The 27,872-nt window shown below is 38.8% G+C and overlaps 5 protein-coding genes across 10 annotated transcripts; 2 read left to right on the forward strand and 3 right to left on the reverse strand.

Annotated features, from left to right (window-relative positions):
- The first annotated feature begins 2,148 nt into the window (after positions 1-2,148).
- Positions 2,149-5,178, forward strand: LOC109855585 (ATP-binding cassette sub-family B member 8, mitochondrial). Of its 2 annotated transcripts, XM_020430013.1 has the most exons (10): positions 2,149-2,421; positions 2,516-2,840; positions 2,906-3,070; positions 3,161-3,574; positions 3,663-3,974; positions 4,051-4,274; positions 4,340-4,514; positions 4,592-4,770; positions 4,850-4,997; positions 5,085-5,178. In XM_020430013.1, the coding sequence occupies exons 1-10, from the start codon at positions 2,363-2,365 to the stop codon at positions 5,163-5,165; spliced, it is 2,082 nt and encodes a 693-aa protein (XP_020285602.1). In that variant the 5' UTR covers positions 2,149-2,362; the 3' UTR covers positions 5,166-5,178. The 2 variants fall into 2 exon arrangements, with proteins under 2 accessions (XP_020285602.1, XP_020285603.1); XM_020430014.1 differs by lacking the exon at positions 2,149-2,421 and having other exon boundaries at positions 2,680-2,818.
- A 382-nt stretch (positions 5,179-5,560) lies between these two features.
- Positions 5,561-8,091, reverse strand: LOC109855583. The gene is made up of 2 exons (XM_020430012.1): positions 7,913-8,091; positions 5,561-7,687 (listed from the first exon to the last, which is right to left on the reverse strand). The coding sequence occupies exons 1-2, from the start codon at positions 8,000-8,002 to the stop codon at positions 5,582-5,584; spliced, it is 2,196 nt and encodes a 731-aa protein (XP_020285601.1). The 5' UTR covers positions 8,003-8,091; the 3' UTR covers positions 5,561-5,581.
- A 520-nt stretch (positions 8,092-8,611) lies between these two features.
- Positions 8,612-10,160, reverse strand: LOC109855587 (TM2 domain-containing protein CG10795). The gene is made up of 3 exons (XM_020430017.1): positions 9,821-10,160; positions 9,311-9,392; positions 8,612-9,209 (listed from the first exon to the last, which is right to left on the reverse strand). Exons 1-3 carry the CDS (start codon positions 10,023-10,025, stop codon positions 8,933-8,935), a joined length of 564 nt encoding a protein of 187 aa, XP_020285606.1. The 5' UTR covers positions 10,026-10,160; the 3' UTR covers positions 8,612-8,932.
- Positions 10,161-10,298: 138 nt separating this feature from the next.
- LOC109855586 lies at positions 10,299-12,970 on the forward strand. The gene is made up of 4 exons (XM_020430015.1): positions 10,299-10,409; positions 11,296-11,674; positions 11,835-12,079; positions 12,213-12,970. The coding sequence occupies exons 2-4, from the start codon at positions 11,406-11,408 to the stop codon at positions 12,650-12,652; spliced, it is 954 nt and encodes a 317-aa protein (XP_020285604.1). The 5' UTR covers positions 10,299-10,409; positions 11,296-11,405; the 3' UTR covers positions 12,653-12,970.
- Positions 12,971-13,093: 123 nt separating this feature from the next.
- LOC109855582 lies at positions 13,094-26,708 on the reverse strand. Of its 5 annotated transcripts, none has more exons than XM_020430010.1 (20): positions 26,335-26,708; positions 23,254-23,386; positions 22,449-22,540; positions 21,971-22,232; positions 21,587-21,716; positions 21,368-21,519; positions 20,983-21,252; positions 20,160-20,462; positions 19,766-19,861; positions 18,914-19,649; positions 18,370-18,777; positions 17,815-17,996; positions 16,930-17,108; positions 16,395-16,543; positions 15,392-15,538; positions 15,197-15,286; positions 14,645-15,035; positions 14,344-14,513; positions 14,104-14,247; positions 13,094-13,990 (listed from the first exon to the last, which is right to left on the reverse strand). In XM_020430010.1, exons 2-20 carry the CDS (start codon positions 23,327-23,329, stop codon positions 13,783-13,785), a joined length of 4,185 nt encoding a protein of 1,394 aa, XP_020285599.1. In that variant the 5' UTR covers positions 23,330-23,386; positions 26,335-26,708; the 3' UTR covers positions 13,094-13,782. The 5 variants fall into 5 exon arrangements, with proteins under 5 accessions (XP_020285599.1, XP_020285597.1, XP_020285598.1 ...); XM_020430008.1 differs by having other exon boundaries at positions 18,370-18,774; positions 20,160-20,474; XM_020430009.1 differs by having other exon boundaries at positions 16,404-16,543; positions 20,160-20,474.
- Between the last annotated feature and the right edge of the window lie 1,164 nt (positions 26,709-27,872).

Here is a 27,872-nt window from a genome sequence, read left to right on the forward strand (position 1 = left end):
AAAAATTTTCTTTTCGTTGTATTGTGTTTTTCACAGTACACACAAATGACTCTCAATCTCTTGAAACATCGTGGATTCGAAAAATATTAAAGCGACGCGCGATAAGGCGAGCAATCGCGCAAATCTGGGTTAAAGGGGCGACCTCGACTCGATGGCTTTTGTAGATCCGAGAGGAAGGGTTTAATGTGAAGTTCCTCCCGCGCCGTTCTCCGAGTATGCTGAGTGCCGCAGATGACGCAAACTCGTTTGCAAGATATTCTTTCGACATTCGTAAAGAGCATTCTCGAAAAACACGCGCTTTATAACAGCTTACTCTCTCCCGTTCTATTCACAGATAAATGATGAAAAAAAAAAGAAAAACTGACAGACTTTTTCGCATACAAGTACAGTCAACAAACTGCGCTTGCAAAGAGAAAAATCGGAAATACATGTCGCACTGATTTTTTTCAAAATTACACGCACATGTTCGTACACAATAGTTTTTTCTTGTTATTTAAAATTTCTTACTCAAAGTATTTTCTTCAAAATTTTTAAGATGGTACATAGACATTTTTTTCAATTAAATTAGAAGTGTTGCAAAACGCGACAAGTGAAAGACACCGCGATTTCGTCGACTTCGAACACGCTGCAACAAGTTTTGGAATACAACGCGCGCGATGTGTAACAAAGAGCAATTAGAATCACAAGATGCGCGCTAACATTGATAACGCTGTCGAATGCAGTCGGAGAATAGCAGTAGTTGACACATCAAGATTGTCATTTTCTAGTTCTCCTCATTTTCGTGTCTTTGTCACACACAGCGCAAGATTCGCTTATTCTAGAGAAATAAAAAACACTTAGAAATTAAGCAAGTACCTGCAGATGCAGTAATTACGCACTTGCATAAAAGTCCGTAATTATTTTCACAATTGTGCATAATTATAAATTTCTACGCAGTTTCTCTCTCAAATTTTATTTTCAAATTCTATCTTCTAAAAGACACGCATGTGTTTTTTCTCTGGAAATTTCAAGATTCTTCATCCCCCAGGATTAAAAATAAAATTAAAACAACAAATTTATTCAGAATCTCTGCTCGCAATTATTCTCATTTCCCCGAAATTGGACAAATTTCAAATATGTATCGGCAGAGACTTCTCGCGCGCACAAGAATACAAGTACTTACTCTCCCCAGCCGCAAGTAGCAGTCAAACCCCCGGCTGGGAAGGCGTGTGGAGTAGCGCTAATAGCCGCACAGGCAATTAAACGCGGCGAATACATAAATACACGTCATTATACTCGCCGTTCAAAGAGTTTGCCGGGGCGATTAGGTCTTTTTAGGGCCCAGCGCAAGCCCCCTCCCATTCATCCGACGCCAGACCCCTTCGTCGAGGCGCAATTTTCGAGCTTTTTTATCCGGACGCGCGCGCGCGCGACATGTATTAGCTTAGTGATCAAAGTCTGTCTTTTTTTTTTTTTTACCTTTTTGTACTTTGCTTCCTCGTGACGATTCTCGATGTCGTGGGCGGTTGGAGGGCACGTGGCAAACTCACGCGCGCGCGCGCGCGCGCACACACACACACAGTCCGGGAAGAGATGTAACAAATCGCGAATACCTGCAAGTTGAGAAAGTCAACAAGTAAATTACGAATATGGCGGATTGACAAAAGTGTCTTCCGATAATGGCGCGTATCTTTATGTACATACGTATCTACTATACAAATAATAAACATGACGCGCGTAATCTTCGTCTATTCATTCAGAGCTCGATGAATTTTATACATAGTAGACAAAGATATACTTCGTAAAATATACGCGAACTCTCGTTCATCAAGATTGTACGTTAAAATGTAAGAGGAATCTCAGAAACGTGTCTGATTCTCATCCTTTACCTGAGACGCAAAAGAACTATTCGAATCGGTCCCGTTCTCATCTTGTTTCTCGATTACTGCTTGAATGAATCAACCTCGAGAATACTCAGATTCTGAATAGTGTCTGAACGTCTTCTTTTTTGGTTTGTTTTATACAAACTTTTCTCTCTTCGAAACGCGCGAGTATCTTCTTCAAGACGCCACAATTGGAAATTCGTAAGCTGCAACTTCAGCTTGTTGATACACCGAGCGCCATCTGTGGGAAGTTCGCGAAACTACAACGATCTCATGGTCGCGTTGAAAAATGGCGCTGCCCTCGATGTATTATTAGTTAACCTTCATCCAAATTGTTAATTAAAATCTGTCCGTCATGTCCGTGACACGCGAGATGTTACGGTAATCACTGGCAAAAATGCGTCTTACATTAATGCAGATTTAATATACAAATAACACAAAATCTATATATTAACACAAGTTAGAATAATTTAACGCCTGTACGAATTATATTTTGAAAAATGACTGTGCTGCGCGCTGTATTATTCAAGTGTCATAACAATTATTCGGTAATTTCACGGTAATTATCAGGCATAATTTATTAATCAATATAAATTATCAAGTTCGTAGAATTAAATTGTTTTTAAAAACTTAATTGTAATTAAATATTTTAGGTATTCCATTCAGAAAAACATTATACAAGGAAAGAGTCAGAGAGTATGGGAAGTAACAAAACGTGAATTTACAAAAGTCGCTCAGAGTTGTGCCAAAGAAAATGTGAAAGAATCCAAGCTTTCTTCCTACATTTTCAAGTTTGGCTTTGGCGGATTTGGAGTAACAGCTGCTTACATTTTAAAATCACACGATCAAATTGTGATATGCAGAGAAGCCAAAAGAATAAGCGACATAAAACCTCAAGATCCTGAATTCAATTTTGAATGGAGAAAATTCTTCAAGTATTTGTATCCACATATTTGGTACTTATTATTAGCACTTTCAGTAAGTATTTGTAACTTAAAAGTCTTTATAGTATTGCTTCAAATAATATTGCTCTGTGCTTGTAGAGCGCACTGATAGTTGCACTGTTAAACATTCAAATACCACAGTGTGTTGGAAGTGTCATAAATGTGCTCACAGAAATTTGTAAGAACAAAAGTGATTCTGCAAAACAAGTCATCTTGCAGCTTACTCAACCAGCTTTTACACTCGCACGGATGTACATTGCACAGGTATAATTGTTTAAATCAGAACAACATAACTTACACTCCGGTATCTGTACATATTTATATCAGTTGTGATATCTAAGATTTTTTTTCCAGGCATTCTTTACCTTCGTATATATTTATACACTCTCACATGTCGGTGAAAAAGTCGCGGTGAGCTTACGTCAGGATTTGTTCAGGTCTATTATCATGCAAGACGTAGCGTTCTTTGACAAAACACGTTCTGGTGAAATAGTAAGTCGATTGACCAGTGATATTCAAGACTTTAAAAGCTCATTTAAGACCTGCATTTCTCAAGGCTTGAGAAGCTTTACGCAAATTATCGGTTGTGTCGTCTCTGTAATAGTGATATCGCCACAATTGACCACTCTGGTGGTATTCAGTTTGCCTGCGATAATTTTCATTGGCACTCTTCTGGGAAAAAGTTTGCGCAAACTGTCTATGGAGGCGCAAAATCAAGTTGCAAAATCAACTGCCGTTTGCGAGGAAGCTATACAAAACATTCGAACGGTATTAGACGACAAATAACCGTTTAAAATACTATAATGTTACAAAGTTTATATCGCAACTTGCCCTTTTACTTTTATTTTTTTATCAGGTAAGAGCTTTCGCGGCGGAAGAGAAAGAGGCGGAAATGTTTTACAAAGAGATCGAACGTTCGTGTGAACTGTACGAAAAATTGGGTTTTGGTATTGGTTTCTTTCAAGCAGGAACAAATTTATTGCTTAACGGCATTCTACTTTCCACGCTGTACTTCGGCGGGCAGCTGCTTTCCACAGGACAGTTGTCTCCGGGAGATCTCATGGCGTTCTTGATGGCTACGCAAACCATACAGAGATCATTAAGTCAGCTGTCGGTGCTCTTTGGAACTTTTGTTAGGGGACAAAGTGCAGGTGCTAGAGTTTTCCAGGTAGTATATTAATCATAGATTATGTCCACGTCATTTCTCGCTAAAAACTACTAGATATAATTGATTTTTTTTGTAGTATTTAGATATACCTCCTTCTCCAATGATGACTGGTGGCGACATAATCACAGACCAGTCTATGGCGGGGAACATAGTTTTTAAGGATGTAAAGTTTAGTTATCCTACTAGACCGGATCACGTGATTTTGAAGAATTTCAATTTACATATTCCTGCGGGAAAGACCGTGGCAATAGTCGGTACCAGCGGTAATGGTAAATCAACCGTGGCTGCGTTATTAGAAAGGTATGGGTTTTTTATGACAATGATCGTGGAAGATTGATAAAAACAATCGAATTGTAAAATTGTAGGTTCTACGATGTCGATGAAGGTTCTATTACAATCGACAATCGAGATATCAGATCTTTGAATTCGAGTTATCTCAGAGGTAACGTTCTGGGATACATCAATCAGGAACCTACTTTATTCGCTACTAGTATTATGGAAAACATTAGATACGGAAGACAAGACGCAACGAATGATGAGGTAAATGCAGAATGTTGTTATTTTTTATATGATGTAATATTAGTAATATTTTTATATATACTTCGATTTCAATCCAGGTCATCGAGGCAGCTAAAGAAGCGAACGCTCACGAATTTATAACTAAGTTCCCGGATGGTTACGCGACCGAGGTTGGAGAAAGAGGCACACAGCTCTCGGGTGGACAAAAGCAACGAGTTGCCATTGCTAGAGCTTTGTTGAAACAACCATCTGTTTTAATTTTGGATGAGGCAACAAGGTACGAGTAACAGCGAGGTGGATCAGGTAGGTCAAGTAGATCTGTCTTGGTAATTATTTATTTGTGTCTCAACGTTTAGCGCGTTGGACTATGAAAGCGAGAGAGTCGTTCAAAAGGCAATTGAAAACGCTACAAAAGGAAGAACGGTACTTGTGATCGCTCATAGGTTGAGTACTGTTAAAAATGCTGACATAATCGTCGTATTACAACGTGGTGTTATTGTGGAGGTGAGGCTTTAATATCGATAATAAGATTTACGCGATATCGCGTTAGGTTAATGTATAAATAAAATATGTACAACGTTCTTTTCTTAGATGGGCACGCATACGGAACTAATTAAACAAAAAGGCGTCTATTACACACTCGTTAACGAGCAAGAAAAAGAGAACATGTAATGACAATGAGATTTAGAATTATGTCAATTTTATCGGAACAAATAATCGTGTCTCTCGGTATACGGTATTATTTATTTATTTTTTGTTATGAAAAGTAAGTTCCTTTTTTCTTATCTGAAGTAAAAAACGATTTTGTTTTACGTTTAAATTGATCGCAACTCTACCTCAAAAATGGGAAACAAATTTTGAGAAATTATTATTAAAAAAAAAAGTATAATAAATTATTTTATCTACATGTTTGTAATATTTATATTACACATACCTTTTCTACGATTCCAATCTTATTCCTTGTCCGATAGAAATTAAATTTAATAACATTTAATTAAATTCCACATTTAAATTTAACTTTTTTTCATGAAAGAATATTGGATAAACATTTGATTATCATCTCATTTGTTTAGTTTTTTAATCAATAATTACTCAGGCAGTCCTTCCGAGCTGTTTTGCGTTACCAAATCAGTTTTTTCTGAAACTGCAGGTATATTTTGTACAATAGGTGTCACAGTTGTACTGTCCATTGGTGTGGTTGTATGTCTCAGAATAAAAGCGGCAATTGTGGTCGATAATTCTGCATCATCATCAGTATTTTCGCGTGAATGTTGTGTGGTAATTTCTCCAGTCTCGTGCAAGTCGGTGTCAGCAGATTTACTCTCTATTGAAGGAGTAGTTTCCGATAATTCTTCCGTAGTATGTTCATAAATATCGACGGTTTTTTGCGATACCATTGTATCAGATACTGACGTAGATGTATCGAAGGCGTTACTGTACGGATTGCTCGTGGTCGCTGATACGTCATTTATTTCTGACGTTGGACCTTGATCAGTCATTTCAGGGGTAAAATTCGATAATGTTGCTGTTCTGTTGTCATCTTCATACTGTTCTGTGATTGCACTTCGTGTTTCTTCCAACTGCGGTGACGTATTAGAGAAAGATTCTGGCACATCGCTTACTGTCGAGTGTGGATCAACAGCTTCAGTGCTTGAATTCTGCACAGTTTCCGTTACGTCATCATCGATTTTGTAATATTCGGTGGTTGTGTTCTGTATTTCTTCATTCAACTGCGTTGACGCGTCATTGATCGGAAAGGATTTTGGTATATCACTTGCTGTCGATGTTAAATATGGATCAATAGTTTCAGAACTTGAATTCTGTATACTTTCTGTTGTGTCATCGTCAGTTTTATATTGTTCGGTGGTTGTATTCTGCATTTCTTCGTCTGATTGTGTTGACGCGTCATTGAACGAAAAAGATTTTAGTACATCACTTGTGGTTGATGTCAAATATGGATCAATAGTTTCAGGACTTGAATTCTGTATAGTTTCTGTTATGTCATCATCAGTTTTGTATTGCTCAGTGGTTGTATTCTGTATTTCTTCGTCTGATTGTGTTGACGCGTCATTGATCAAAGAGGACTCTGGTATATCACTTACTGTCGAGGCCAAATATGGGTCAACAACTTCAGTACTTGAGTTCTGTACAGTTTCCGTTACGTCATCATTGATATCGTGATATTCGGTGGTTGTGTTCTGTATTTCTTCATTCAACCGCGTTGACGCGTCATTGATCGAAAAGGATTTTAGTATATTACTTGCTGTCGATGTCAAATATGGGTCGATAGCTTCAGTCCTTGAGTTCTGTACAGTTTCTGTTACGTCATCATTAGTTTTGTACTGTTCGGTGGTTGTGTTCTGTGTTTCTTCATCCTGATGCGTCGACGCGTCGTTGATTGAAAAGAATTCTGGACCATTACTCACCGTCGATGTCAAATACGAATCACCAGTTTCAGTACTTGAACTCACTTTCATCTCCGTCCGATCATCATTATTCGCTCTTTTTACAAGAGACTCGGTTGCAGTTTCTGCGACTCTTTCGGAAGTTGATTCGACAGTTTGTTCCGTAGCTCCACCGAAATTTCGCAACTCCACAATTTCTTCCGGTGCATCTGAAACGCAAATTTTCGAGTCCACTGAGTCATCATTTTTGCAATCGGATAAAACAGCGCAGATTTCTTTGTCTACTTGATATCCCGTATTTTGCGGACATTTGAAGACGCTCTGGTAGAGCCGATGTCCATTCGATTCACACGAGTAAAACATGAAGCAATAGCCGGGCACGGGAAATCGACCGGGTTTTGTGCAATTCGGAACCTGCACGTGATCATACTGGTGCTGATTATGCGGGTTAATAGTACTGGGAGTTAATGTGATCGTGTCGTACTGGACGCATCGTTGAAGACGATTGTCAAAGATCTGTTTGCTCGAACATTGCGCCAGAATCGATTTGTCCTTTTTGCAGATGTGATAATACAAGGGACTCTCGCAATGTGGTTTCAGAATGTTGTTGCCACATGATCGTCCGTTTTCAACGTGAAGCACTTTACCTCCTCCCGGCACACCTAAGCATCTTCCTTCTTTCTGATCGTAATACTGATTCGATCTGCAATAATGTGTAGCAGACTGAATCGCTCGCCGATATCGAAATACTTGCGACTTGCTAACACTTTCTTTCTCGTTGTTGGCGTGCTGCAAATGTTTTTTGTACAAAAATTAATATTAAAATCAGAAAACAAAATTAAATGTAATAGACTTCGATATAAAAACTTTTATCTTGTTTTTTTTTTTTACTTAAAAAAAACACGTTTTTAAATTAGTTGCTTTAATATTTTTTTTGTTATTGTATACAAATGGAAAATTTATAAAAAAATATAAAAACAAAAATAGACGTGTAAAATATTATACATTACTCACTTTAGAAATTATCACAGAATGATATATCGCAATTAACAGCACGACTCCAAGTAGTGAAAGTTGAGATGTAATCTTCACAGATGAAGACATTCTTGCGGAACAGCTCGCTCAACGTCGCGTCTTTCAAAAGACTGATTTAATAAGTCGCTTTACAACTTTGGTCATTTCTTACTCACGTAACGATAATATTCTTAAAGAATCGGCCAGATAAAGACAGGGAGGTGTGCAGACGTACGTATTTTCGTATCGGAAACGTGCCAGTTAAGAAGCACATAACAAAATGGTAACGCAATACATTTTTAAATTGTTTTGCAAAGTTTCCGAGAACACAAAGCATAATTTGTATACAAAACACTGTTAAGAAAAACTTTCACGCGTATTAAAGATGTAAAAACAAAAGTTAGATTTTTTATATCAATAATAAAAGTATGGAAAAATGTGAGACGTAACGAAATATGCTTCGATAGATTAAAAGTGGAAATGTGCAACAAATCGTTCAAGGCTGATTGACTCATAATTGCGGTATTTAAGATTGTCGCGGGTCCTCACAGCTAATTATGCTTTGAAAAAATCTTATCGCGACTAAAAAGAACAATGAGTAACAAGGACATGTTGAAATAAAAACAGAACGTTTTATTAATTACAATCAGTTGGCAATACGTAAATCAGTAATAAATCTTTATACTTATGTACACAGTATTTTGTTGAAAAGTATATCTAGAAGTTAAATGTTTAGCTTATCTCTCTCTTTTTCTCTCTTTCATTCTTTCGATTTTTTCGCTTTCATTTTTTCCATTTTTCTCCCCATACGTGTAGAATAACGTTATTCTATATTATATACAGAGAATACGGAGATTAGATCTCAAGTAATATTTATATAAATTTTTATTAACAGAATTCACAAATCTAGGATTGCACATCGTTGCTCGCGACAGACAAACAAAGGCTATACAATTGCTTTTACTTTTTTTTTTTTTTCGAGTCCTCTGTTTTCATACGTTGGCTCGCTGATTTTTTTTCTTAACAATCGTACTGTGGCACTTTGTACGTAAAATTGTTGCTCCTTATTATGGTAATTCCGGCACCAAAATATGGCATCACATAGTGCGAACCATCAGCTGGTCCTACAACTTGTGTGGCTATCAATATTACATCGGCGAATTGGCCGAGGAAAAGAAATCCCAATGTGCTCAATTTGAGTAAGCCTAGAGCAGGATATCCGAGATAAAATCGATCCGCTCCAAACATTCCAAGGAAAATTGACAACAACAATGATGTTTCAAACGAATATCCATTTCTAAAAAGAAAACAAGAATACTGAAGTAAATATCTTTAATCTGAAAAAAAAAAAAACATACTTCGAAATATGCAATATACACATGCACAATATGTACTTACGTCCACTTGCAAGGTATATCCTTCTTGAATGTATTATTCTTTGTTTCTGTGCATATAAGGCCATCTGCAGCTAAACACAATACTAAGAGAAACATATCTATGTAAATTTCTTTCACACAGAAATTTCCTCAAAGAGATCTCTAAGAGAGACTCGAAAGAGAGCTAAACAAATTGAAATATTTAAATTCAGGAGCTAAACTTCAAATTATTAGGAGACGCCTTAGCAGATAGAAGCTGTATCTTATTTGACTTTTTGGGGACCAAACTTCAAGTTGTTAGAAAAACATAATTTAACACAGAAGTAACATTATAATTACGAAATCAGAAATTTCCAAGATTCAAGGAAGCATTTGATCCGTTGGATAACTTCGTAACATCTTCATTTCGTTAATTGTTATATTATTTGCAACACGTCACGCTTGTGTATACAAGAGAGAAAAAAATACAACAAAACGCAAGAAATATAAAGGAAGTAAAGAATGCAAATATTTTATTTACGATTGCATTTACCTTTAGCCTTATTCTCCTTGGTGCATCCGCGCGGTTGCTGCGTCTGCGGGTCTATGAAATCATAATCGGGATGAGGACAGAGGTACTGTCCCATTCGTAAGTTACTGCAGTCGATCTCGTAAGGTTTGTAGTCCGCGCCATCGCACAACGCGATCGGCGGCAAAAGAATGAGCAGCACGCTAAGAAGTCGCGCCGAATGGAACATGCCGTCTCATTTTATACACTTTTTACTTTGGCAATTGCCCAATATTCGCTCTTAAAAAATACAGACAAACAGGGTTATGTGCGAACAGAAGTTCGCAAAATACGTTGAAGGGTTCCCGATCGCGAATGATAATCGCCAACTGGCGATAAATGTTGGAAAACGCATCGCGAACGGCAGCGCTATCTATCAGCGCTCACATAGTGTTCCGTGTCGCCACTAGATGACGTACGCTGTTCGTAAATTTCGTCCTCAACGTCACAAGTGGAACGAAGAGCACTCTCGGATGAACTAACGCGAAAAATTATAATTGGGACGTATGGATTTCTCTCTTCGTGCTCTTTGAGTCCATTATAACATTTGACCGAATTGACTAAAACTGGTCAGGTGAGCAAATTTGTTTGAAAAAAAAACTTAATAGTCACCTGTATCACAGCCGAATATCAAACTAATTTAATTCACTGTGACTGATAAATAAATTAGCGCCAACTTCATGGTGCATCTTGATCTTACGTGTTGTATTGTTGAAGTGCGCAAAGTTATTTGATATTGATGACGAAAAGAAACTATTATATTTGTAAATTTCAATTGCGCTCTAACACACAATTTGAAGTTAGTTCTCACAAATTCAAAGACAAAATATATGTATTTATTTAGCGCGAAGAAAACTCGAGCTACGCCAACAATACCGAGCTTACTTCACATACTTTCCTCCATATTTGAGATTGAGAGTAAGTTTTTTTTTAAATATTTGAAGAAGGTCTTTTTAAATGTTTAATTTGATTCAGCATCTTCCGGTAGAGAAATCTCTTTGCGCTTTATGCGTTCTTGAATCGCGACGGTTACACCTATCGATTCCATCTGAATAATCGATAGGCAGAAACATCGCGTACCACTCGTCAGGAACACATAAAACGTGAAGAGATTTCCACTCGGAGATTCGAAGACGTCAAATCCAATCACATGTTTGAGAAAATTTTCTCCAAATGTTTAAAACTAAGCAAAATAGCTTCAAATGTTGCTTTTGTTGCAAGAACTCGTTCGCATAATGCCGGTATAACTAAGTGCAAACACGTAAAATTATATTTGACAAAGCGCATATATTCCAAACATTAAAACAATGTATACAATTTGCAGTAAAAGATGCGTTTTAATTCACTTGTAGTTGAACGTTCGATACGCGCAATTTCTAGAAAATACGCGAGTTTTTAGAACAACAGGATAACGCGTTAGAGACGACATAGATTACAACGTAAACAAAACGATGTTACAGGCTTGCTGAAGTGAACCTAATGAAAACATAAGGAAAACGCCCCTTAGGAAAAGCACAATTGATCGAAACAAACGAATACTCGCGCTGCAGTATGCTCGTCATATACTAAAATGGCATCCGCGTCTCTGAAGGGCACTCGCAAAACGTACAGCTTCGAAGAGCGAAGGATTTTGTTGTCGTTGATAAACAAGCACAAGATCATCGAGGACAGAAAACCGGATCCGCTCTCTATATGCAAGCGGAAATCGGCGTGGTTGCAAATCACTCAAGAATACAATTCCATGGTCGAACCTCGAAACGCGCGTTCTTCCGTGCAGCTAAGACGTTGCTGGGAGAATATGAAAGCCTGCAAGCGCAATCGCGAGGAGAAGAAATTTCGGTAAATATATAATTGCGTAACAAGACACTACGAAGCGATTTTATTTGTGTGGTACCGCGAATCGAGAAAATTTATAACGTTCCGTACATGTGTGTAAGAAATTTACATAAAAAAACATTACAAGGAAATGACTAATCTAAAGATTTTTTTGTTTCAAAAGTTATGACAATGCAAAAGCAACCTGTCAATCGACAAGAGACGACGAAGAATCGACGAAAAATCAATGGAAAGATGTAAATTACGATCAGAACATGACGGAAGCACCGACGTCTACTAGAAATGTAGGATTGCCACCAAATGTGATATTCGAGCCGAAAAATTCGGAACCGTTCACTCTGCAAAGCTTCGTCAAACCTTTAAATCTAACCTGCTCGAAGAAGGATGCGGACAGTTGCAAAAATTTAGGTTATAAATTTATTTATTTCTGTAGTGTATTATAAATTAAAGAAATAAAAAATATTGTGCTTTATATTTGAAAACATATTACACATATGTATATATAATATCGAGACTGAGGTTAAATTTGATTTTTTAACAGATAATGGCGCGTTTAAACAAGATGGCGACGATGCTGATAAGGTAGAATGCGACGCCGTTTTGTCACCTGATGTTTCAGCGAATGATTGTTGCAAAACGTTCGCCAAAAAAACCACCAATTTGCCTGTAATCGATCAATCAGCGAATAACGTCGAGAAAAACTACACAAATTTGGAACCAAACGCTTCGGATGCTTTTATTTCGCCTTCCGTAATGCGTTCTGTCGATCATAATCGCAAGAAAAAAGCCACACGAGAGGACGAACTACACCTTCTCGCGCTCTCAGAGGCGCAGATAAAGGTTGACATCGCGGCCATGATGAAAGAGGAGGCGAGGATTATGTTGGAAGAAGCGAGGATCAAGTTAGAGGAGGCTCATTATCGCAAAGAGGAAGCCAGATTCAAAATGTTGTTTTTCTGTTCGCAAACGGAGCAGAATTAAAGAGGATTTATGCGCGCAGTTTCTGCGGTAAGCCGAATATTGATTGTCTCGGAAACGTTAGACGAAATATAAACTCGACCGAAGATTCACAAAAGAGGTAAGATAAATGATTTGAACAAAAAAATAATTAAACATTGACACATTCAAGAATAGAATTTAAGAATATTTTAAACAATCTTGTTTTAACGTTTCTTAAAAATGCATTATCTTTCGCTATTTATGTTTTCAATCGCGATGTTGTATCGCACATATAGATAACTTTGTAAAAAACACAAACTTGGTCTCTGTATAATATCGATTTACTCTTCTCGTTACTGCAATTAAAATATTTAATTGGAATAAATATAAAAACTTTCTTGATTCGATTTAATTTACTGCTAAATAATAACAACTATTATATATCGTGTACTATTTAAATCTTAACGTGACAAAAATTGCGGTTTTGAAAATTTAAAAGCGATAAACAAAGAAAACGAGATGGTTTTCATTATTTATGTATCAGTATATGTTTCCCAAGGTGAAACATACAAAAACAGAACGTAAATTTTAGAGCAAAAAAAAAAAACATTGATTTTACAAGAAGTTCAGCGAGTTTATTGTTACATCGTATTGATTTTTGCGAAATTAAACGCATCATTAGGAAGTTTTTTTGCATCTTATAAAAAATACATTACATTCTAATTTCACTTGGTTATTAGAGCTTAAATGTCTATGTTATTACGAGCTGTATATTTTTTGCAATTACTTTCGGTAAACATTTAAGAAAAGTAATTACACGACGTTCTCGAAGTTAACCGTTGAGGAGATATGATTTGTGTGTAAAGCAGTTTTTAACTTCTCAGCTACGGTAATATTATTGTATAAACTTTCTGAATTAAATAATCTCTCGGCGATGTAAGTGAATAAAACTAAATTATTTATATGAAATTCGTTTGACAAATGCAATTACGCTCGTTAGGAGCGGAGTTGGCAGTGAATTTTTGACTAGCGGCAGAAGATCGTAACGATACGCTGATCTTTCTCGTAAAGTCGTTAGTCGATTTTGAAACGATTAAAAATTAAAGAGATAGAGAACGAAGGCTCGCATTAATATGAAATTTCAAGATTGATTGATTCTCGCGAATTGTTTTCTACATGAGATGAAAGTTATCATTAAGACCCGATTTTGCGGTGTTCGAGCAACGAGTGACCTCGAAGAGCGAGGGATCGGTGTAGATCGGCTCGCTCGGATCGAAACCGCTGCGTCGATTGGTGGATAAACCCACAGCTCCCTCCAGAGCGGTGGACGACGAGGCAAGACGTTGGCTGATAGCGTTGCTCACCGATCTCGAGATCGATCTATAACAATCGATTACAAAACTAACACTTGTTCACATTTTTTGTTTAGTATAAAAACAAATCTATTAGCTTTTTGATTAATATTAAACAAATGCTGATCACGTTGAACTTACGAGGCCTGAAATGGTTTCTGAAGACCCGCTCTCATGAAAGAGAAGTTGTTGACTCGACTGTTGTAATGCTCGTCGGAACGGCTGCTGCGATTGCAGGTCTTGTCGAGTCTACGGTTTTTCATGATAATGGAATAAACATATTGTCTGAAACAATTAATCGCTTTAACGTTACCTAACAGGCGAGAAGAGAGTTAAAGTATAAGAGATGCAACTTTTTTTTTTTTTTTTTTTTTTTTTTACCTGTAAACAAGCATAGACAAGAGAACGACGGAAACCAAGAGAACGACAAGAATTCCCACCGCAGTGATTAATCCGTAGTATTCGTTTTGCGAGATACAAATATTTTCTAAAATCTGAGTTTGCTTCTCGACAACGGTCTCGTCCTCGATATCCATTCTCGAATCGAGAACCTGTTGAAGCATAAAATAACATTCGCGATCGCAAATATTTATAAAGAAAAAACGTCGCCCCGTTCTTCTCACGGGAACGCGCTAAAATGAAAGCTATGTATCTAAAGGCACAATCCTCCTTCTCGTCTTACCTCGATCATTTCTCTGACGTGCTCTTCCTCCACGCCGTCGTCGTATTCCGGCTCGTCGTCGGTCCCGTTATCGGTCGCGTTGAAAATCGTCGCCGACGCGTTGTTAAAGTCATCGTCCGTCACGATTATCGGCGCCAGTTTGTCCTCATCCGCCGCTACCGTGTCGTTATTTACGTCTCTTCGCCGTCTTCTGCCGAAGGAAGGCTCGCTCCTGCCGGTGCCGGCGTTTGAGCAATACGCCGGCTGGCAGCCGTCGCGACACGTTCGCACGGTCGCCTCGAACACGAGGAAATTCGATTCGGGTATTTTAAAGGCGTTGAAGCGGGCCTCGAGGCTGTCGCTGTCGCGTAAACGATCCAATCCCGGAAACACGTAGTTGTCCACGGGACAGCTGCAGAAATTAGAACCGCGCGTGAAGTAAGAATGCATGACCCTCGCGGAGATTTAACTCTCGATTTGAGTAAAAATAAATTGAAAATGTTACAAGAAAAATATCTAAATATAAATTAAAACTGTTATAGAAAAAATATAAAAAAACATTAAATCTTTCACCCGTATTTGTCTATCAGCGGAACGCCTCTGTTGGTGTACGGATCTTTCGCGTAAACATCGGTGGCAAATATATCAGTTCCGTAATTGTATCTGCAAAAAACACAAAAACAGAATTAGCGAAATATACAGATTAAAAACGAATTAATCATCGATTTTTACTTATTGGGACGAGATATTGGGGAGAAAAAAAATTACCCATCCACAGCTTCGAGTCTGAAGGTGAGAGGATCACCGACGGCTATCGTGGTCGTTGGTCTACCCTGATAGAGGATCAGCAAGCGTACTTTGGAACTCAAAGTGTTTTCCGCCGGGAGATATTCGATGGGGACGGGAGACCCAGATCTGCACCGCACACGTACGAATCCCATTAGCGAAATTGAGATTACTTAAGGTCTTTGTACATGATGTATGTATACGAGGGGAAGGGAAAATACGAAATGCGCGCGATGCTTGAGGGACCGCTCGTATCGGCGCTCCCTCGATTAAATTCACGTTTTGCGATTTCAATTTTGTTAATATAAAGCTACACTGGCGTGTGCAATACACGAGATATGTTGTTCAGCGGTAATAAGTTATAGACTTGCAATAAAAAAAAAAAAAAAAAAGGTAAAAAAATATCTGCTGCGAATTAAGTAATAATTAATAGATGGTTGCGATGGTTGATTACCGCGATGATGCTGCGACACTCTATAAAATACACGTATAAAGGGAAAAATATAATATATTCGTATAATATATGTATATATAAAGAGAAAATATAGAAAGCGCACGTAATATTCTCTAATGGCACAAATATGAAACTGAATGTATGATAAAAGAAATTGCACGAGCGTGCTCTTGCATCCGCATACATACGCAACACGGAACACTCTCCTCAGCTCGCAATAATGCTAAAACGTACATAGAGGTCACTCATTACTATCTAAAAAATTAATGCGCAGAGAAAATAGTCGATTACGAAAAGTAAAAAAAAAATTCTTGATTCTGAAAAAAAAAAAAAATCAGAATTTTGAACAATTGAGAGAATGTAGAATAAAAATTATTACTATCCGCGCTAATAACTGTGCGTTACGTTCGCGATCTCGAAATATTATCTTTCCGGAAATTTCATCTACAACAATCTCCGAAAGTACTCGTGTAGCACTTAACGCGCGCTGAAGATCGTGCTCCCGATGCAAGACCTCTCGATCGATATGACCTGGCATACCCGGCACCGATGTAGCCGGATGTGACGACAGCTTCGCCAGGTCCTCGAAACAGGCACGTCAAGTTGAATCGCTTGTCTCGTCCAGTTTGCACGTAGTTCGAAAATTGCACCACCACAATATTCGTTATTGTATCACCGTACTGGAAATCAATTTGCACGTCGTCAGATTTCATTATATATTCAATGTATATTATTAGTATCATTAAATATTCGATACTTTCCAGAGAGAGATAGTGCTAAAACCAAAGAAGAAAAAAGTTTACTGAATAATCCAAAAAAAAAAAAAAAAAAAAAAAAAACAATTACGTTTTTAATAGCCTCTTTTTATTACAAACGACTTTTTAATTCTACGTCGAAGCAAAAGTTATTAAAAAGTAATTTAACCGATAACGCGACCGCGATTTGCGAAAACCTCGACTTTGTTCGAGCGATATCTCGCGCGTCACAAAATTTTTCAAATTAAATCGGCGGATTACAAACAAAGTAGATAGCAAAACTTTCTGAGATTTGGATATAACTTTCTTACTCGCTGCGTGCCACATTCGGGGTATCCTTGGGGCCCGCTGATGCGCAGTACGTTAACAGTTCCGCCTTTTCCGCGGAAGTAACACCGATCGTAATATCCGTACGTGTAAATTCGCCCTATGAACCCTTCCGGCGTCCTCAGGGTAAACTCCATTCCGTCTTCGCTACAGACTTGACTCACTAAAAGCGCAACAGAGATGAGTCCTCGAGAGCAAGTTTCCCGGAAAAACCGTCGATGCGAAAAGGAAGTAGCGCAAATTAATCAAGAGTAGCAGTGAGAGAATAACAGTGGTAGATAAACTTTACGTTTATGTGGAAGAAAAAGATCTTTAACTGCGCTGTCCGAAGCAAATTGTCGCTCGAAGAAAGCAAGAAATTCTGTCGGTTTTATTTGCGTTGTTTTTTGTCAAGTTTGAGAAGAAAGCCGCAGAACAAGGGGAACTGTGGATCGTGTGTTGGTCGTGTTGAATGCGCACGTGTGACGTGCAAAGTATATTCGCTGATAGAAGAAGAAATGTAAATAAAAAAAAAAAGCGTAATCAGATTTTATTTTTTTAAAGTAAAAACAAAACTGTGTGACAATAGTGCAAATTCGCAGACGTGTACAATAGACAATAAATAATGTGTGTGCACATATAAAATATAAATATAATACAACCGTAAGAACAAAAATTGCTACACAACTTACAAAGTTGTTTGTTTTTGCAATCAGTAATAAAAACTTAATGAGGGTGTGGAAAAGCAAGTGTGCTCGAAAAAACTCAAAACTTCTTTATTCGCGCTTTCAGTGCACGTTATTTTGATTTTCTAGTGTCTCGTGCGCGTTCCGCATGCGTCTCCCAATTTCGTAATTGTCGTATCGGCGCCTCACGAACACGGCGCTTACCGTCCAGGCATTCCCCGTCCGCGCCCTGACGATCGTTGTTTCTCTCGTAGAAGTCGTAATCGGAACTCGTGTCGTAATAAACCGAGTTGCCCATGTTCATGTCCCTGGAGTCCCGGTCGCTGAGCTCGCAGTTCTCTCTGTCGACCCCGTAAGGAGCGGCATACGGTCGGTAATTGAAGGACCTGCAAATGACGTCGAGAATTTGCGAGCGTCGTCCGGATCGATCGGACGAACAAACGTTGTCGGATCATTTCTAATTCAATTTCTGCTCGAATCTTCGTATATTTCCCACATACCAATCGTCGTCGGTTTGTAGTTACGTTATTCTTGCAAAATATTCTTTTTTTTATTTTTTTTAAATATATATTTTCTTTATTATAGAATTATTATTATTATTTTTTTGTATTTGTACGCTTTATTGAACTGGGTAATCAAATCCCGCCTTTATTTTTACCCGCAAAATCAACCGTAGGAGATGTTCTTTCTAATTAATCCAATTATCCTTCACGCTATGTTTGTCTATTATCTCCGGTGAAGTTTGACCTTTGTCATTACCTGCAAACGAAGTCTCTAGCGTCGGCGCATTCTCTCTCGCACTGAGCCAGCGACGAGGCGGTGGTGTACCGTCTAACGAACGGTTTCCGCACCCTAACATGAGGTCCGACCTGCCTGAAATTGTCTTGCTCGTCGCATCTGGACAACAATGGCGGCCTGCCTATGATGGGGCCACCACCGGCAGTACCACCGAACGGGCGCGAATTGTAAACTCCACCTTCGCCTATGTATCCACCACCTACGATACCATTATCTCCGCCGTATCCCCCAATCGGCCGTGCCGGACCGTAAGGCCCACCGCCGTCGCCGCCATAGGGAGGTCGTGACTCGATACCGTGGGTCTGAGGCCCGCGAACGTCATCGACGAATCCGTGAGCGGGATACAATCCGTGTCCCACGGGATACCTGCTATTTGAATCTATATTGTAATTTTTCTCATTTTACAACATTTTAAAGGTCTCTTTAAAATGACAAAAATTAGATTTTTGTGGACATAAAAAAGAACGACGACAGCAAAAAGAAAAGAGATAAACTCACAACTTACCGATTGGCGTAAGGATCTTTCTCAGGATATCTGCCAGAGATTGAAAATTGATCACCGGGTGATCTATCACCACCTAATGGATATCGATCTAGCGGATCTTCTGGAAATGGATAGCGATCGATCGCATTAGGATATCGATCACCGGTGTCGGTTGGATATCGACCACCGGTGTCGGTGGGATATCGACCACCGGTGTCGGTGGGATATCGATTTCCGGTGTCAGTGGGATATCGACTTCCGGTGTCAGTGGGATATCGACTTGGAGTCAATAGATATCGGACACCGTGTATGACAAGATATCGGCCCGGATATTTGTCCAGAGTGCCAGAATCGGGATATCTATCGGGATACCGATCGCCAGAAGGAAATCGGTCCGGATAATTGTCCGAATCGGGATATTGTGCGGGATAGCGAGTGTCCGGATATTTGTCGTCTAAAGGACGACGATCGGGATATCGGTCTGGATAGCGGTCTGGATAGCGGTCGGGATATCGGTCTGGAGATCGGTCGGGATAACGGTCGGGATAGCGGTCGGGATAGCGATCAGGGTAGCGATCGGGGTAGCGATCGGGATAGCGATCGGGGTAGCGACTGGGATAGCGATCGGGATAACGATCGGGATAACGATCTGAAACCCAATTTGGAAAACGATCTGGTGTGCGATCTGGGATACGATCTGGATAACGATCTGGTTTGACACTGCTGGGATATCCCTTGTCGTAATCGTCCGGATAACCTAAAAAAATAACATTCATCACGTGAAACAACAAGCGATTTTATAAATAATTAATTCAACTTCATAAATGGTCAATGGCACGACATTGTGATGAATTAATAAAAAAAGATTCTAACCCGGCCTTCCAAGAGAGGGTCGTCCAAAGTTTGTGTCTTGTCCCAGGGGATCTGGTCTATATCCAGGACTATCACGATCGCCGTCTAGATATTGATCTGTCGGCACAGTGATAAATTAAACATTGAACATGTGTAAGCACTATATTCGTGGCTTTAAGAAATTCGTTCGCAACCTTGTCGCGCAGTGATATAGGTCAACGTATCAAACGACTTACGTATTATTTTAACTTGAATCTTTTTCTGCAAATAATTCTTGAGAAATATATTGAACAATTTGTTGCCTATCACGTTTTTTATATCTTCTGACACACGTTAATTATATTGCCGAGATATAAATAAGTTTTTTTGCAATTTTCCGATTTTTTTTGCGGTGGCGCGAACGATCAATACTCACGCATGAGATTCTCGTAATAATCGTAATCGGCGTCATGAATAATTCTGTTGCCATCTCGTTGATTATATCGACTCAATCGACAGGTGCGAAAATGTTCGGAATAAACGACACTGCGGCACTGGAAACTCGGCTGTCGCAGACACTCGTCCAGGCACTCGCTGAGACTGCGTCCAGTGATCTCCGAGTGGAACTCGCCACTCAATCGAGAATTTCGATAACGCTGGAACGCCGTGTCCGGTCGTGTTCGACCGTCGGAGAACATGTGCGATGCCGAGTTGCTGTCCGGATATTCCGAGCCGCGCGCTAAGGACGGATCTACGTTTCGTAAGTGGGCATTGATAACAAGTGAATCACCAACTGACCATCGTTAATTAAATCCTGCACCCTTGTTAGCACAGCGCACAAATGCGGAAGAGAATAATCTTTCCGATTTCTCTTTGAAGTTTTACTTTATCTATTTACACCAAAACCGAGTTATATTACAGTTTAAAAACATTAATAAAAATTAATAAAAGATTTAGTACAACTATTCTAAAATAACTATACACATTCTAATAAAAATTTTTAGTAAATTAAAATTCTTCTGATATCTAGTTTTAGTAAAATAACAAATTTGTTAAGTAAATGTCAAATATAAAAAATAATTTTATCTGATTAGACACACATACCATTTTATACAAATTGAGTCTTTTCGTTACATAACATATCTGTCGAAAACCATGGTTACACGTGAATATATAAATTCTCGCAAATTAAAGTGGAGAGAGAAAACAGAAAAAATATAATATTAAAAAAAATCATAATTTTAACATTTTGTACTCACGATTGTCTAAACACACCAGATCGTAAAAGTGATGACTTGGACTGGTTCCGATGTCGTCCTTTTGCGAGACCGAATCCTCTTCGGATATGACGCACTGTCTTGTTTGCTCGTCAAATTCAACGCTGCGACAGAAATATTTCTCCGCTCTGAGACAGAGCGCTTGACATTCGTCTAAAGTAAGATTTGTGTATATGTCCACTTCGAAAGGACCGCGCAAACGTTTATTTTCTTCCTTGACAAACACCGCGAGTCCATCGCATCGTCTTTCAGCTGAAATAAAAAATGTTAAAAAACAAAAAAATTTTAATGATTCGAAACAAAAAGTTAAATCTTTAGATAAATAAACAATAAATATTGTTTAACGCAAAAATGTTAACAAACACACCACTGAGACAAGTATTTTCTAAATAATCGGTAGACGGATCGTCCTCCAACATTTCGGGGTGGGTTCTTCTGGTAAACCGACTGAGAGAACAGCTTCTCAAAGTGCTGTCGTACGTCGCCGATCGACAGACGAAACTGTTTTCATCGAGACACCTGAAGAACAAATATTTACGATAATATTTTTTCGCGCATACACGAGTTCCGATTATCGTGCACATACTTGTCCTCGCAGTCAGTTCTGTTGGAGGCGCTGACTTCTCTGATGTCTGTCTTGGGTAGTTCCAGCTTCTTTCTCGGATATCTCTCAAACACGTAACGACGATTTGGACATTCCCTGTCTATTCTATTTGCTAGTCACATAAAGCAATACCAATTCGATGTTTCAGATCTCGTCGTAAGAGATAAAACAAAAGTTACAATACATCATTTCATATACTGACGCGAGTAAAAATTAAAGTGTTCACATTTTCACGAATAATTGCAAATTCTATGAAAATTTTAGTTTTAACATGTACCGAATAAAAAAAATTATTTCGTGTTTCCTGACGTTTTAATTAAAAGCACCGCGCATACAGCGATTATTTTTTCGCGCGGAAATACTCACATCCCAGACATACTTCGGTGAAGTGCACGCTATTCGGCACGAGTATGAGATTTCCGATGCCTTCCGGCGCCGCCTGTTCTCTCGTTAAATGGCAAATACTTTCCTCGTATTCGGCGGCGCCGCTGAAGAACGCAATTCTGTTACCGGGCTGAAAGTCGAAGCTCGTGCACGGCCAAACCAGGTTGTTATTCGCCCCTCGGTCGCGCAGACAGAGCTCTTGGCACTTCTCCAGAACCCTAAACGGAGGTGCCGAGTCTCGCACCTGTCGGGGAATCGACATATCCTTTACGTCTAAATCTAATTTGTTCCAATTACTAATTTTCTGAATTTAGAGAGCAGAGCTTTCTACACTCTGTTATTTTTTAGTTACACACATCAGCATTAGCGAAATGTAAATTAACAAATTATAAACTCATGATAAGCTAAAGTGTGTGTAGTCGAGAATAAAATATTTCCTCATATAACATTTTCTCTTTACCTCCTCGTTATCAAAGCCCTGAAGCTGCTGATCCGGAAGTCTCTCGTAAACCACCCTTCCTAAACCACCGTTGCACCTTGTTTGCGCCGAAACTGGAAATGATTTTTCGCTCGTTTATCACTCGTTTGTCGGTCAACGACAGATCATTTCTGATTTTATTATTTATGCTATTTCGCGCACAGTATATTATTTCCTTTTCACATAAAATTCAGGCTATTTCCTCTGGCTGATGCGCGCGCTCATCGATTTTTATCTCTCAACGTGATATTTTTCGTGCCATAAGTGGCACGGATAACGCGACACAAATGCCGACCAACAAAGTTTCGCAAGTACGTACGACGCAATGCTATCGTTCTACTTGCATCCCTCGATTTGCTCGTCCGCACGTTCGCAGAATTCTAGATACGTGCGAACTCGAAACAGCAAAGCGCATTTTTACAATACGCAATAAAACCGAAATAGAGAGAATAGAGGCAGGAAGTAGCAATAGTGTAGGAGATAAAACTGAAAAATCTCTCTCTGAATTTCCACGAACAGTTTTTATTCCAATTTTAAATTAAAAAAAAAAAAAAAAATGTTCTTATCACTTGAAATATAATGAACAGAGATTTTTAGTATTTTTCAGTACATATAGTTGATATTTTATTTTAGTGGCGTATCATGCAATTAAAATTAAACATTTTCAGCAAATTTGAATTTTAATTCTTTTTTTTATTTTTCTCAAAACAAAATTTGTGAAAAAAATCGTTGTGAGAATAATATGTATCGAACAATGACAGAGTATCTTAATTAAGCGTAAACTTACCAGTAGCTAATAAACTCAGTATGATGAATATCCGGACGACTGATGGCATGCTAATTGATCTATGAGTTCCCCACATTGTAATGCTCAAATGTACGAACTGCTATATCGTACACATGCCAACTGTTACTAAAATCTGATAAAATAAACGAGTAAGTAATCAATGTGCGTATTGTAAAAAGAAAAATATTTAAATATTTTTATTTTCATAAGAAAACATATTATTTATCGAGAATTATTTTCATTAATTTCAGTTTTTCCTCTTACAATTCACACATTTATTTTGCAATAAAAATTATGTGTTATTAAAATAGTATCATGGTTTCGTTCTCTTCTATATTATTCTTTATCAAATTTACGAAATGACAGTTGTCAGTTCTACTTGCAAAAAACAAAAGGAACAAATGACCGTGACTGTAAATTTCATTTTCGAGAAAATTGCGAAACATCGCGCACACGTGAAAAAAAGCGCTGATAGAGTAATTTCGATTGCTGTTTCGAAATCGGTAAAATATTTTCTCTCAATTTCCCTAGAGAACAGGTACCCACAAATACGTGTTATTCAGTTTTTGTCTCGCACGCGAGAACAAAACAAAACGAAAAAAAAAAAAAAAAAAAGAACGACAAACGAAAAATCGAAATAAAGATAAAACTACGCGAGAACCATTTGTTCTGGCCGTTGGACATTTCCATGTATTCGAGGATACATACGGAACACACGGTGTGTGCAATAGAGAGTTTATGGGATTCCTGACGAGCGCTCACCCTGAACATCACCATACGCGCACACACACTCGCACCCCCTCGTTTGATCGTGTACGTACGCGACTGCCAAAGGACTAGCACACGCCTGTAAGGGCAGCGAAGCGTGGTTCCAACTTTCAGGCATTACATTATTAACTGACTGACTATTATCTATCCGGTTATCGTGACTGACGTAGGACAGCGTGCGAGTTCAATCATCGGAAACGAAAGAGCGAGCAGAATTATCTTCACACTCAGCGAACTTCTCTCTACATAAATAATTTAATACCTATCCCCGTGCAACATCATCGACGCAAACAGAAACGTTAAACTGCACAACTTAAATTGCGAAATACAAAATTGCGAAATACAAAATTGCGCTTTCAAATAACATTTTCATATCACGTTTTAATAAAAAAAAAAAGTAATAAAAGCTAAAAACAACGAAATTAAAAAATAATAACTTTTCATGTAGATACATATTGTGAAGATACGCGAGGAAAAGTTACAGCTCGCGCACCAAAGAGAATAACTTCATTTTTTGGATTTATATTTTTGTCGAATATGAAGCGCGACGCGCGATTGCGAACATTAATATGTGTGTTTCCATTTTTGTTACATTAGCGCGCGATTATCGATCTTGTGTTATATATTCCGACTCGCAATAAAGCTTCATTACCACAACCATTCCACAATTGGAATGTTTACGATATCGACAGCGCGATACCATAAAGAGGATTTTACTATCGGGGTAATTTATGTTTACTCGACGATCTGCGCGAGCGTGTACTTGCGTTGTCGTGACAAGTGCCAATTATCGTGGCCATATAACTCGTCCGCCAATTGTGTCCCATCGGTGTGTCTACGGTGTGCTGCTTATTAATCGCGTTACGGTTTATCACCCTTGTAATTGCGCTTTGTCACCGACACCGCAGTTATAAAAGCGCTTTACGCCGATGCTAATATCATCGGTTTGCGAGCGAAAATTATGGCGTGCCCGTTCGTAATAATTCGCGGAATTATTACGAGCGCGCAAAATTACATTCCCGTAATTGTTCCCCCACTGGATTGGCCGATTTACAGGCTTCTCTCATCGTATGCAAATTGTTTCGGGAAATTGCTCAGATTTGAAGTGATCAGACATGTTTTGCGTGAGTAAATTTCGCTTCGAGAGGCGTGCGAGGAGTTTATCGACGAGAAAAACAGTTTTAATTGTAACTGGAGTGTGAAACTGGAATTTTTGTTTGATTTTGTTTTTTATCAAAAAAAAACGACGCCAAAACAAACGCTGAAAAATGTTGCGTAGATCAGAGAGAGAGAAAGAGAAAAAAATGACGATGATCGCAACGCAATTTGCAATTCGGGTTTTGGAAAGTACCGGCATTTTAAAAGCTTGTACTTTCCGCGACGGTTTTATTGTGAGCTTCCACTAGAGAAACTATTGTCGTGGTGCTTTGAACTCTCTTCCCACACACGCGGCATTATTGCGTGCGTACCCGTGTCGAACCGGGAATGAATTCGGTCATTGTTGTGTGACGTTGATGTTAATGGAACGTTCGCACGCAACGACAAAATTATTATCTGGTAATGCGTCATGCTAATTCGGTTGAATTCAATTCGCGAGCTTATGGCGCGACGATGCGCGAACGTTTGAAAGTTGGCGCGGGATTATATTTTATCGTTTTACACATGATGAACGTGCGGCATTGAAAAATTATTGCGGAACCGTAATGTATGTATATCTACGATTACGTGTACGTAAAAGGTTGCGGAAGGAAAATCCGTAACTCACGTGTCTTCGCGATTGCGTAACCATCTTGCGAGATAATTGCAATAATTATGGCAACGAACGACGGCTTATCAACGCGTTGATTGCCACGCAATGCGTCATTGGAATAATTAATTAGGCTTCTAAGCACACGCAGTCATGCAAGTGAGTAATTATGTGTAAAAATTCTTTCATGTAAAAACATGTTTTATTTTTCTGCTTCTTTTCAAGTCTTCGAATACTCGTTATCTAATATATGATGAATTGTGATGTTGGAAGAAGATATGAATTTTTTCAATTTGCTAAAAATAAAAATAAAAAAAAAACAAAAAATAAAAAATAAAAAATTAAATAAAAAATTAAAAATAATCTAACTATTAATTTGATACACTAAGAAGAGCTCATTGTGAATATATTTGTTAGAAATAAGATAAATTATATATAAAAAAAAGTTTTTTTTTCAACGGCATTCAGTGTAGCATAATCAATCGAATATGTTCGATATCTGAGCATATAAAGATCAAAGTCGTGCGTCATACTTCATTAATTGTTAAAGAAGAAGAATGTCTTACTCGAGAGGGATAGCTATCCCCAAGTTTCCCGCCCTCAAATTTTTTGTCCGGGCTTCTTTTCCGTGTGATGCCGCTGGTGATGAAAAAGGAAAGCGAGGAAAACCTCGGGATGCGTTTTCCCGTTCGATTCCAATGCAATAATCTCGATGCGATGTCAATGCGGTCTCTGCTCGTGCTATATCCGCCGGTCGCGCGAAACAGAGGCGTGCGAGATTGTACACCGAGAAATCGCGAGAGAGAGGCGTTGCTGCGCGAGTGACACCCGTAATCAAACTGACGGTCAAAATCGGCGGGAAGCGCGGAAATAATAAACGTACACAAACACCTGTACACCATCAGGGAGGTGAAGAGCGAGGAAAACGAGCGAAAGAGCAAATCGCAGATTCCCGATGAATGGTCAACGCGCGCGGCATAGACGACACGCACAGGCCGTAGGGGGCCCGTGGGGAGAGAGAGCCAGGTAGGGTCCCCACGTCCGACTTCTGGCCTTGCCGCTCAGCGGAAGCGGACCCATTGTGTCCGGTTTCCGTGGGTCCATCCGGGAAAACAGGCGACACGTAGTGTCGGGAGCGCGGAGAGACCCCGACGAACAACAAACTACAACATAACACCAAGCGCAAACCCAACGTAGCAACTCTCGTCATCGACGCTGATTTGTGCGGCGGAATCATGGATTAGAGACTCCCGGCCGAGGTCAACCAGACCACGAGATTGGCAACGTCATCGTCGACGAGCCGCTCAACGATCGACTGGATAAGGCGATCGGGGCGATCCTGATGCGCCAATAAAGCTGATTGTATCCTTGTTCTCTTCGTCATGTGGAACGCTGGTGTCTGAAACAGACTTTATTTATGTAATAGGTTTTATACGATAACTGTACGATATAACTGTACGATATAACATGTATATATTTTTATTGATGTTATTGGAAAAAGACGCGAAATTGTCAGATATCCGATTTCCAACTCACAACAATGTAAAGCTTATTGCACGGGGGAACAACATACTGTAGACCTGCATTAAATGTTTATTAGACGTCATATGGAGTATCAGACGTTTAAGGCGGTACTGGATACCGACTATAGAGACCTGTAAACTGACGTTTTTATGACCTAAATTTTTTTATTTTTTAATTTTATTTACTGCACAACATTACAAGCGCTTCTACAGAAGCAAATAAATATACAAAACTATATAAAGCTTTTGAAAATGGGTATATAATGCTTTTTTGAACTTGGTTTCAAGAAAGAGAGAGAGAAAGAGAGAGAGAAAGAGAGAGAGAAAGAGAGAAAGAGAGAAAGAGAGAGAGAGTCCCCAGTCAGAAATACCTTGTCGAATCGACGTCGATTCGACGTCGATTATACTAGTCGATCGACGGTTTAAATTTGTAGTCGATTCGACTTAAAAATGGACACGAATTTCGACCAATTATTGACAAGTCGATTTAATATCGATATTATGTGCTATATATTCAGAATGCGACAAAAAAGAATTTAAAACAGTGGACCTATCTTAATAATTATTGTTTATAAAACTTG

This window comes from Pseudomyrmex gracilis, unplaced genomic scaffold (assembly GCF_002006095.1).
Source record: "Pseudomyrmex gracilis isolate BER0280 unplaced genomic scaffold, ASM200609v1 scaffold_93, whole genome shotgun sequence".
Taxonomy (NCBI): Eukaryota; Metazoa; Arthropoda; class Insecta; order Hymenoptera; family Formicidae; genus Pseudomyrmex; species Pseudomyrmex gracilis.